We start from the raw sequence: 12,915 nt of genomic DNA, 5'->3' as shown, positions 1-12,915 counted from the left end.
AAGGATTAATCATTTCTTATGATAAAGAGTAATCTATATATCTTATAACAAGACATGTAATAATTAAAAAAAAATAAACTCCCAAATTGATTATCTAAATATATTGTTTACACGCAACAAAAGAACTAGATTGAATGATGTTTTGCAAAGTCGAGATCATACGATAATTTTTGGACTAATCTGAGATAAAACTTCATCCAAATTGGCACGCAGAGTCTGCTAAGAACAAAAAAATCTTGGGAATGTCAACATCAACTAAAAGTTATACCACAGCCGAATTGGACGTAAACTTTAACAGCATAACTTGGATTATAAATTTAACAATTGCGCCCAAGGCAGCAATTCACAAAATTGACAATATAATCAAGAACCGACAATGTAACAGCTACGTTATGCTGAGAAATGCGACACCATACTGTACAATGATATTTTAGACGTAAATCAATATCCACACTGTAATAAGTCCCGCAAGACCCTTATTTATCCTTAGTAACACACACCATCTATGGTATTTAGGTGTCTGAGCTCTACAAGAAACTCCACTGTCAACAGAAGACCGAAGACACGAACCTGAAACATCATCCATGGAATGTTGCTTCAAAGTAGTGAGCAAAGATTGTCCAAAAACTTTCCAGGATCATTTCAAGCGCCCAATTGTATTTGGCAGACAGCTAAATGATATAGGAACTAAGGAAAAAGGCACACAATACCTCGAATAGGGGATTGCATATACAGGAACTAAGGAAACGGATACAGAATACCCTGGATTTATATTGACACTAAAACCACTCACAAGATTAACTCTATAAACCCAGACTATGCTCATACTAGGTCAACTTGCCAAGGTATGCAAATCTATCCATAATTCTTCAAACAAGCAACAACTCGTAACTGGGACACCAGGCAATTGTGATACCACTGTTTTCGTTTCTCTTTTTACTAGGGAGCCATCTTCAATGAAGTTATGTCTCTGAATATTTTAGGCCAAATCAATTGCATCATGATACTTTCCTCTCTTGTATTGTAAAAGAATTTTTTTTAACCACACACTCATTTACTTGTAAGAATCTGTCAACCAAAAAGAGACAGAATCCAGCAGCTAGCAAATGGATGCTCCAAAACTGTAAGTCAGCAAGCTTACCACTGCAAGGGAAAATCATCAACCTTGACACAAGTAAATACAAGAAAAATTTCTTCAACTAACATCAGCACTTGAACATATTACATGTTGGGTTAGTAAACAACATATTCCGATCATTTCACTACAGTTTATGAAGCTACATCATGAAATCACATATTAAAGAAAGTCAAACCAAAAATACACCACCTAAATTTATATTAAAAGCACATAAAATCACTATTTACAGTTCAAACAAAATTTCACAAAAATGACAATAATGTAAAGAACTAAATATTATAGGGAAAATTGTTTCGGATAGTAAAAATCTCAGAAAATCAATGATGACTAGCTCTACAGTAATATGAACTCATTAATAGTATTCTATAATGCCAATGCCAGACCAAGAGAAATTTCAAAAACTCGTAAAAAATACCAATAAGGGGACTTTTAAGACTGGCTAATCAACAAGCATTTTTCTAAGCTATACAACTACAGCCTCGATAAAGGGAATGTGTCTCACCAATCAAAATACTCTAGCTACCAGAACTTGCTTTTTGAACCCAAACTTGTTTCTGCAATTTAAAGAAGAGATCTTAATCAATTATTGAACCAGAAAAGAATATGCCGTGTATTGCCAAGGAGAAATCAAATTTAGGGACCTCGTTGGAACCATAAGCAGATGTACTAGATCTTCTAGGATGCTTCCCTTCACTTGAAACTGAATAGCCATCAACATCCTTTACCCCATATGATGGTCCACGACGACCAAAATGCTTATTGAAACCTAAATAGACACAAGAAGTAAAATTTAAGTAGAAATCAACCTGAATGTAAGCATAAAAATGTTTTAAGATTCTGCTTTTCAGAGCCAGAAACTAACCATTTTCTGATGAATGACTGGTACGGACACTTCCAAAAGATTTTACCTCCACACTTCTTGCATTTGGCATGTCATGTTTCAAATCTGCTTGACTTCCTGTTTCGTATACATATGAAAAATTCAACTTGTGAAGATGTAAGCAATTTCCCAGACAGCAGTTATATTTTGTGCATCATATGTCAGCTGTATAGCTAGTCAAAATGTTTTTGTCAGTTTTCCCCCTTTTTACAACATAAAGGATAATCTGCAATGGCCAAAATCAAAATCATTGGTATAGAATAAAACATGTACCTTCCAAAGGATCTACTTGTGAGGAAGCAGGAGATGAGAAAGACACGTCAGCTCCATTGAAACGACTTGTCCAGACACCACGATCAGGTCTATCTTTATGTCTAACATGTCTCTCTTGCCTCTCACTAGAAACATGTGAATCATGCACACCAATCTTATTCTCTGGTGTCCCATTAGAGCCCTTCAAAATTAGTTGGACATGTAAGGGGCGAGGGGGCTGTTTTTCTTTCTCTAGATTGGATGTCAGGATTTTCTGCTCAGAGAGGGCCCTGGAAGACTGGCTTTGATGCAACTCCTTTTTTGAGAGTATGCTTCTGATAATCCTTCCACTACCTTCATGCCGCTGACTCTGTTTCAAAACTGTTGAACCAACAACTGTTTTAGCTGAAGATGTTACATTGTGATGCTGTGACATGCTATCTAAATCAGATACCTGCACAATAAAAACAACCAAAAGAAAATAGACTCTTAGCAGAACGGTAGTTATAACATGATCCTACAGATGAATCAACCAATGATACTGGCAATGAACTAAATACAATCCATATTCAAAATGATACTGTATTATTGACTCATCATATTCCACATACATGCAACAATAAGACAGCATATTACAGAAAAAAAAATCCTGGGAGTCAGCCACTTTGGCAAGTAGTATCACTATACCTATTAAAGCAATTGCATAATTAACATTCACTTCCTTCCTAGTAGTTTTCTAAAGCACATTGGCCTTCACATTTATTCTGAGGTTTGTAATGTCAAACTGATAGTCAATATCAAATTAACCTTTGATCTCTTTGGTCACTAACAGGACAATTTAAGTATAACATCACCAGACAATTCACACATTGATCAAAGAATGAATTAATCAAAATGCAGCTCAAGCTAATTTAAAGTGAAAATTTCACAAAATCAATTGATGCTAACAGGATGGGATCAACAGCAACTCATCAACATTGAAAACAAACAATATAAAGAAACAAGATGTTCAAGAAAAAATGACAAGAGAGGAGGGTGGACTGCTTCTAAGAAAGTGATAAATGATCAATCCAAGCAGATTAATGAGAACATTTTAACAACTATACATTCAGCTTAAGTCAGCGCTGTTCATCGGCACATGTTAACCATCAAAAGGAAACAAGGAGAAAATGCGAAATACAGTAATTTCTAGCACACCATTTATTTAGTCAACTAAACTAAGATTCCATATCAATCTTTTTCACAACATGTACAATAAACAAATTACAAATAAAATTGAATTATGATGATATAAATCATAAGCTTACAGTAATTATTTCTCTTTCCTTCCCTTTAAGAAGTAGTACTTTTTTCTTCCCAGCATCATGATTTCCAGAAACTCCTGATAAAATTGACAAAGTGGAAGTGGTAAGTAAACTCCTATAGAAAGCAATAGTAATTCAAGAATAAAGAAAACCAAATGTATATTTTAAAATGGCAGTCCAAATCATAAAATAAAAACCCAAAGAAAAAAAAATTATCACGTGAAGTTTTGAACAAAAACATCAACCTTACCATTCTCATCAAGAGTTTGATTTCCATCTGAAGAAGCCATGTTTGAAGCTTTATTTGGAAGATGCTGATCATCTTGCTTAGGAACCAAAGTATAAGATGATTTGTCTTTGATAGTAGAACTTTTCCCTGGGTCCCTTGCAACATACTGTCCATCACGAAAGCAAGAGTTACAAATGTTAAAAACACATAAGAGTAAGAATCAGGTGTTACAGCCAGATGAGTATCAAATACTATGCTATTTTCTGGTATTCCAAAAGTTGATGAAAAACCATTGTACTAATAATCAATGTTTTGAAAACCGGACCAGTCATTGGAGGAGTAAGGGTACTGGTTCAAGATTTAATGGTCTAACCGTCATTGAACCAATAATAATTAAATAATTTTTTTTAATTTAAGTATATCATTAACAATGTTATACCAAAATACTTTGTCCTGAAAACATGCTAATAATTAGCCATATTTAACTTTCCTCTCCAAAAAATGCATAATACCATTGTAGCAGAAACCCTCTTCTTTCCAGAACCACGTCTTGATGTGGCGGAACTAGGGCCCCCATTTGATGAAGTGCCAGCTCTTCTACTCACTTTTCCATTTGACAGTGGCCTCTGCACACACATGATGTGCATTGGGTAAGCAACATACCAGCAGTGCTAATAGATAAAACAGAATAAGGATATTTATGGGGAACTTGCTCAGAACAAATGCACTCAATCTCATCTTCACACATGCATGGATGGACACACATGCTCAGAAACACAGACATAATGGCAAAGGACAATCAAATAAGCTTATTTGAAATTTCTAAAGTTGATCATATGCAAATAATACCCTAGGTCCCTTGGCAGCTCTTTTCTGGCGCACAAAGTCCATCAGTGGTGTAATTATAGGAATATCTTTTGCAGCACCTGTTAAAGGAGGTAAACCCATTAAGTAAAGAATGGAAAAAAATAGTATTTTGTGCCCATTCTGCGAACGCGTGGTGTTAAGTCTCAAAATTTCCAAACTTAAAATTTACAGCATATTTTCTGTATTAGTTGACTAACCAGATCGTTCTGCTTCCCTCTTCTCCAATTGTATCTCGGCACTGGGAAGATTCTCAACAGGCTTGGCAAGTAGTTCAAGAAACTCCAGATACTCAGAATCTAGATGTTCACCATGTAAATGCTTATATTTATCAAGAGGGAAAGACTCTATACATACATATAACTCCCAATGAGATAAATATATCCATTGTATTTACTTAAACTTTTGTCCAAATGATACCTTTATATATGGTTCCATCACGAAGATCCTTTTTAGACCACTGTCTTGGAACACGTTGTGAAGGAGCATATTCAACAATGACTTTGAACTGAGATCCTAGTAAGCAACAATGGTGAAACAGAGAATGAGATTCAGTATTTAATATTCAGTTATCGTACAAAATATGTAACATGAATAAAAAAAATACTTGAGAAATACAGACTTTAAATTCCAAATAGAGTCAAAACATAGATTGCTTGCCACAGAAAAACCCTCGGACCCAAACGGAACCCATGGCACCGGCCAGATTCCAATAATGATGACAACAATGGCAATGCTAAGAGCTTTAGCAAGATCTTAAAGATGCAGTTCATTAATTACCCTTTACATTCACAAAGACGTGTCCGTTAAAGAACTCGGCAAACAATATAACGTCCTCTGGCCTCTTGAAGTCAATGTAGGCTCTAGAAAATGACATATGCTTCTGGCTGAAAACCCATAAAGTCAAAAGGAATGTCCTTAGCATATAATAAAAACAGACAATGCAAACTGTAATTCACAATACAGACATTCAGTTAAAAAAATTAAAATAATAAGCAGAAGCCAAGGAAGATTCGGTTGAAACAGAGAATGCAAAAGGAATGTCCTTAGCATATAATAAAAACAGAGAATGCAAACTGTAATTCACAATTCAGACATTCAGTTAAAAAATTTAAAATAATAAGCAGAAGCCAAGGAAGATTCGGTTGAAACATAATTTATGCCATGGTAATCTACCAATTACAATTACAAATACATAGGCAACAAACACCCTAGCCTAGCCTAGCCTACTTATGGTCACTTGACTAATAATAATAAAAAGAAGCATGCAATGAATGAAGTAATAATATTGCAATGGAAATGAAAAATGAAAACCTGATCTTGCCGGGACGGAAAGAGAGCCAGTTGTAGCGGCCAGCGAAGGCCGCATCAATTTGGGACAAAAGGGCGGCCTCAGAAATAGAAGGCGGCAAGTGGCGCAGCACCACCTTCGTCCGATCCAACGCACCCTTCATACCACAAACCCTTACACAAACACACACACACACACACACACACGCACACACACACACACACACACTTGCACTTGCACTTCCACTTACCACTTACCACTTATCAATCAATCAACCAATAATCTCGGTGGGATTACATCTTCCCCACTGTTTATGATTGCGAGGATCAATCAACCAAAATCATGTGCGTGTGCCCTAATTCCAAAGAAAAGCCCCAAATTGCCATGCACTCAAAAGAAAGAAAGAAAGAGGGGTTTTGTTTGTTTGTTTGGTTTGTTTCCAAAGGAAGTTGCGACTTTGTGCTGTGTTGTGTTGTCAGTGATATTAAAAAGAATATACGGTCGCGTTTTGCGCTTCCCCCTTACCTTTGTACTTTTGACTTTTTTTATTTTATTTTACTCTCATTCTTTATTGATATAAAATTCAATTAACTAATTCACACAAATAATTTTATAATTTAAGTAAATTCTTCTAGATGTTTCCTTGATAAAATAAATAATAAATAAGGAAGATAAAAATTATTCAATTTTTAAAGAAATCATAATTGTAAACTCAATTTATAATTTTAATTTTTATATTTATATTTAATAGAATTAAGAATTGTGATGCAAATTTTCAATAAATAATATTTTCTTAAATTATATATTTTTTGGATTCGTTGGGGTAAATAGCTTAGTTAAGGTTTTCTTGAATAAGAACGATTTTGGATAAACTTTTTGATAAATACTTATAATAAGAAAATATGAAAATAAACCAAGAAACTAAAAAAAAAGTTATAGATGGACTAATTCAATTAACTTCTTCAAAAGATATTTTTAACTTATGCGTGAGAGTTTTAACTTATACGAGAAGCTCAAGGACTCCTTTAGATAAACAATTTAATTGAGATCTTATTAGATAGGTGCCCATCTAAAAAAATAGATTAATCAAAATTATTTTTTAATATGTTCTTATTATAAAAGAATTTATGTTATATTCTCAACATGTTTTCTCTTATTGGATTCACTCCTTGATAGGTGTATTTCATATACTTTTTTCGCAACTAACCAGAAAATTTTTCTCTTCATTTTCCTAAACTATCTTCCATTTATCTTTATTTATATACTTAGGTGGCATCATGGTTTGCCCGTTATCTGCTTTCATTTTCCAACAAAAATACAAGAGTGAAAATATGTTTGTTTTTTAAAACTTCTTATTCATTTTAGTTTAAAATTTATCACAGTTTAAATTATTAATTTGTTATAAATCCAAATTATAATTTATATATGTAATTATTTATCTATCATTAATTATAATCATATGAAAATATATATTTATAGGCTAAAAGTTGACTTGTATATATTGAAAGTAAGCATACACTGATAGATGATGATTTGGGTGTGGGAAAAAACAAATGAAACAAAATAGTGCGGGACTTCACAAATTAATAAAAGAAAGCAATGACGTGAAAAGGTAGAAATTTATGCAAAGAGTAATGTGAAGAGACGCGATAAACATGTATGTAGAGTTAGCAAGAAAGAGAAAGAGCACACCATTTGTTTTCTTCCCTTGCAAGATTGCACTCCCGGATCCGCTTTTCATTGACTTACTCAATAACTGTAAAGCTTTTCTTTCCTTTATCCTAGGGTTTTTCTTCATCAATCTATGTATGACATGAGTTTTGAATACCACTCATTAACTAACAGGTCTTGGTTTGGTTGCAGAGAAAGAGAGACGTGAGAGAAAGGATATCTAACCTCGATCTAAGAGTTATTTTCCATTCTATCCTTCTCCTGTTTGTTGTCCATCCCCTCCCACTCCTATTTGTCACTCACCCCTTACTCCTTCACCTCTCGAAAGATTGATCATTACACTACGTAAGGTCATTCGTTACCCACCCATAATAAAATATACCAAAAACAATATAAAATTTCAAAGTTATAATAGTTTAAAAATACTAAAAATACCTCATGTGAAATAAAATAAATCAAATAAACGAATTTTTACAAAAACAAAATATTATCCTCAAAAAACATGAGTATCTAAACTAAATTAATGCTAAGAATATAACAAAAGTAGCGTATTCAATGTTTTATTATGAATTACTAATCAAGTTAAAATAAATGTAATCAAGAATTTTTCTCTATCAAGTGTGACGAAAGAATTTTCTTGTTTTCTTTCTCTGTCTCAATTCTTGAGCAGTCCACTAATAGCGAGAGACCGTGATTCTAAGAGAATGAATTGTTTATATCCTTATATAAAATAGTACGTAATCTAAAATTTGTTTAACTAATCTTTTTTATCTATTATTTTTATTATCTTTAATTATAATTAACTTTAACCAATCTAATATGTTATTATACTAACATCTTTTCAAAATAACAATCTAATATTTTAAAACAATGTAATCTATCTTTTCCTTGACAAAAAGATATATTTAGATATCTCTATCTAAATAATTATTGAATTATTTTTGGGATGTTACACATTACATTATTCAACTTTAAGCATTATTTCTCTTTTGCATTTCCAAATAATCATGATGCATGCCCTTTTTTTCTCTACTTCAAGTTACACCCACCTTCTTGATCACTCATTAGTATCATAAAGATTGAGTTTGATAATGTTTGTGAAGGTCTCGTATCACGATATAGGGTTAATTGTTCAATTTTTGTATACTTTTTTATGTCAATATTTGTTTCTTATTCAACATCCATTCATGCTATTTTTTTTTGTTTGCTCACTTTTAAGAAGTTGTCTACTACAATATCACCTTTTTTCACTCTAGACATGTTGATGCCTTCTTATATTTGTATCTCTCTCATGCCTAGCTTTCGTTGTTTTGAGCAAATATAGTATAGTGGCACTTGTTACTTTTTTTTTCATAGCTTTAACCTTTGAACTCTTATATGTTATACTTGATCAAGATGTTTGTGTGATACTACTATTTAAACATTACAATTTGTCAAGCATTTTTTAACTATAATTTACTTTTGCTTTGTGTTTCAAGCATTTCATAATGAATTTTGAATAATTTACTAGATATTTGGCTGAATTACTAGTTGAGAGACAAATGTTAGAACCATTTATGCAAATTCTACCATTGTGTACTAGACTCTTATATCAAGGTTTTGTAAATCATTTATTTTTTAATTTTAAAAATATTTTATTTGATATCTAATTTATTTAATATATTTATATTTTGACCTTTTAATGATTTTTTTAAATAATACAACTCCATTTTTTATATTCTTGACATTGTGAAAATCAACTTCATTCAATTTTAGTTTAAATTGTTACTTTGCTATTTGTAGGATACTTGTTTCATGTTTTTGTTCAATATATATACTCACTACTAGTCCCAAATGATAATAATTATAAAAAATGTCAACAATGTTTTGATAATTATATGAACATGCATGATTGAAACAATTTAAATATTGGTTTGTCATGCTTGTTAATCCTGATTCTCCATGTCTTTATGGTTTTTACTATCATGTAAATATTTATTCTTTAATCTATCTTTGTTGTGCATACCATTCATTATTTGAGACTTGATCACAAGTACCTTACAATAAATGCCTACACCATTTTTGTTGTTATATTATTTTGAGTTATGTCATTTTTCTCAACTTATATGGTGGCACAACATAAAACACACATAACAACTATTAATCAAATTATATTAGATCATCAAAGACTTGAGTGGGATAGACAACTTAGGTCCTTAGGTCAACATCCAATGAATTTGAAAAGATGTTGTGCTTTACCACTAAAGGTAACATGACTTTAAAGCAGACAATAATGTTAGTTTAATAATTTGAATTCTTAATTCTTTCATATTCATTGATTATTTGCATCTACTTTAGTGTCCGTTATCTTTTCTTAGTTTTTTAAACTTAACTTTTTAATGGTTAAAAAATTGCGTTTTAACAATTTTAACTATGTGCATGAACTTTAGAATTCATAGACTTTTCTATTTATTTACCAAATCCACCTAACATTTAGCAATTAGGGTAGTTTATATTTGTTTGGGTCATTACCTTGTTGATTTTGAAGTTGCGTAAACATATGTTTTTTATATCACATTGCATGATTTGTTCCTTTTGTTTTTCATTTCTCATGGGTAGAAATATCATAGGAAGGGAGATTGCATCTTTATCACTTTCAACTTAAATCCTTTCATGTAAAAATAAACCCATTGAAAACATATAATTATCAAATGAATGTTTATTGGATTGATTTATTCATAATTGAAAATTTGTCAATAATGGGAACTCAAACACTAATGTCTGCAATACTTCCTTTCTAAAACTTACTGCATATCATTGCAAGAGAGAAAATATTTCCATATTTCAATCCAATCAATAGCGAATAAGTGATACATATTATGATGCCAACAAGCACATATTTGTAGTTGCATGAGCCACAGTAGATATGAATAAGAAGAGTAACTATATATGGTTTCTGACCTTGTTGAATGAAAAGTTAGGGGATTACAAGCAAAATGTTTGGAACTTTATGTTTGATATACAAAAAGTATTATGCATTTAATACATGTAGGAACTATATTAGTTTACAATTAACTAAATTTAAGGTGAAGTTGCAGACCTTGAGAAGGTAGTATGAACTTCTACAAATGAGTGATCAAGAAAGCACTGGTGAGTTCTTTTCTCAAATCTAGGCAATTACAAATCAAATGAATGCTTATGGTGACAAGCAATCAGACTTGGGGATCATTGACAAGGTACTAAGAACCTTGACACCAACATTCGATCATATAGTGGTGGAAATTGAGCAAGGTCAGGATCTTGAAGAAATGAAGATTGAAGAACTGCATAGGAATACTGGAAGCTCAAGAGATGAGGCTCAATGAAAGAAACTCACAAAGATTAGCTGAGCAAGCTATGCAAGCCCAAACAACCAAAGGGAACAACTATGATGGTGTCAAGAATAAGAAGGGAAAGTGAAGAACAATAAGTGGAAGGGGTCAGGTGAGGGCTCCAGCAGTTCTGGAAATCATAACCAGAATGAAGAAACTGACAAGAAAAGTGGAGGGAATCACAAAGTAGGCAAGAAAAAATTCAACAACGGATTCAGTGTTATAATTGTCAGAAATGAAGACATTTTGCAGATGAGTGCATAAATAAAAGGGTTTCAAGAAATGCAGATGATGTTCAATTGGCACAAGATGAGGATTTTGACTCTGATAAAGTGTTATTAATGGCAACTACAAACTCAGAAGAAGACAATGTTAATTTGTGATTCCTTGACACAGGTTGTTCTAATCACATGACTGGACATAAAGAGTGGTTTGTAAACATTGATGATAAGGTGAAGAGCAAGATCAAGTTTGCAGATAATAGTTCTGTAACTGCAGAAGGAATTGGAAAGGTGATGATTTAGAGGAAGGATGGACAACACTCATTTATCAATGATGTGCTATATGTTCCCAATATGAAGAATAATTTGCTGAGTTTGGGACAGTTGCTAGAAAAGGGCTACTCAATGCAGATGAATGATAGTCAACTGAAGATATTTGATAGCAATATGAGGTTAATTCTAAAGGTCCCTTTGTCAAGAAACAGAACATTCAAGATTGGAATTCAGATTGTAGAATTTCAATGCTTGGTTGCTTCTATAAGTGATGAAAGTTGGATGTAGCATCACAGGTTTGGTCATCTAAATTTCAAGAGTTTAAGTGAATTGAAAAGTAAGAAAATGGTTCATGGTCTCTCTCAAATTGAGATACCAAAACAGTTGTGTGTCAAAGCAACCAAGGAATTTTTTCAAGTCAAAAATTCCAATCAAATCCAAAAGAAATCTTGAAGTGATCTATTATGATGTGTGTGGTCTTTTTGAAGTGAAATCCCTAGGAGGTAACAATTACTTTGTGTCATTCATTGATGAATTTACTAGAAAAATGTGGATCTATCTCATTAAGCAGAAAAGTGAAGTGTTTAACATCTTCAAGAAGTTTAAGTTGTTGAGTGAAAAGCAAAGTGATAAGGTAATCAAAGTTCTTAGAACAGATGGAGGGGGTGAGTATAACTCACATGAATTTCAAGTATTTTGTGATGAAGAGGGAATAATTCATGAAGTGACGTCTCCTTATACACCTCAGCATAATGGTGTTGCTGAGAGGAGAAACATAACCATTCTGAACATGGCTAGGAGCATGATGAAAGGGAAGGGAATGCCTCATTACTTTTGGGGAGAGGCAACTTCTACTGTTGTGTATATTTTGAACAGATGTCACTAAGAGATTGTAGGGATACACACTTGAAGAAGCATGGTCAGAAAAGAAGCCTAGTGTGAGTCATTTCAGAATATTTGGTTCACTGTGTTTTAAGCATGTGTTTGAGAAAATTAGAAAGAAACTTGATGACAAGGCTGAACCAATTATATTCATTGGATATCATCCAATCGATGCCTACAAGTTGTATGATCCTAGAATGAGGAAGGTTGTGATTAGCAAACATGTCTTGATAGATGAAACTAAGGGCTGGAATTGGGAAATAAATGTAGCTGACAATGGTGAAAGAAAGGTGATTGTGAACCTTGAAGACAAAAAGTGAAGATGATGTACCATCAGGTGGAGAACAACTAAGAAGGTCACAAAAAGGGAGACAAGTACCACAAACACTTAGAGAGTATGAATTGTATCTTGATACAACAATCACTACAAAAGGGGATTTTATGCACTTTACTCTACTTATTGAATCAGAACCAATGAGTCATGATGAAGCCTCACAAAGTTCACATTGGAGAGCAGCTATGGAAGAAGAATTGAGATTAATTGAGAAGAACCAGACTTG

At 32.7% G+C, this 12,915-nt stretch overlaps 1 protein-coding gene across 2 annotated transcripts; it reads right to left on the bottom strand.

The window, feature by feature from the left end:
* Positions 1-217: 217 nt before the first annotated feature.
* LOC114379752 (regulator of nonsense transcripts UPF3-like) lies at positions 218-6,429 on the bottom strand. 2 transcript variants are annotated; one of them, XM_028338451.1, is made up of 13 exons: positions 5,982-6,429; positions 5,448-5,554; positions 5,088-5,183; positions 4,868-4,966; positions 4,653-4,729; positions 4,316-4,429; positions 3,825-3,969; positions 3,578-3,651; positions 2,292-2,724; positions 2,001-2,096; positions 1,780-1,904; positions 1,641-1,692; positions 218-1,164 (listed from the first exon to the last, which is right to left on the bottom strand). In XM_028338451.1, the coding sequence occupies exons 1-12, from the start codon at positions 6,119-6,121 to the stop codon at positions 1,654-1,656; spliced, it is 1,545 nt and encodes a 514-aa protein (XP_028194252.1). In that variant the 5' UTR covers positions 6,122-6,429; the 3' UTR covers positions 218-1,164; positions 1,641-1,653. The 2 variants fall into 2 exon arrangements, with proteins under 2 accessions (XP_028194252.1, XP_028194251.1); XM_028338450.1 differs by having other exon boundaries at positions 218-1,143.
* Positions 6,430-12,915: the final 6,486 nt, after the last annotated feature.

The sequence above is a fragment of the Glycine soja genome, chromosome 12, assembly GCF_004193775.1.
Source record: "Glycine soja cultivar W05 chromosome 12, ASM419377v2, whole genome shotgun sequence".
NCBI classification, from domain to species: domain Eukaryota; kingdom Viridiplantae; phylum Streptophyta; class Magnoliopsida; order Fabales; family Fabaceae; genus Glycine; species Glycine soja.
The sequence above is the reverse complement of the archived record's forward strand: the minus strand, read 5'-3'. Positions and strand labels throughout refer to the sequence as shown.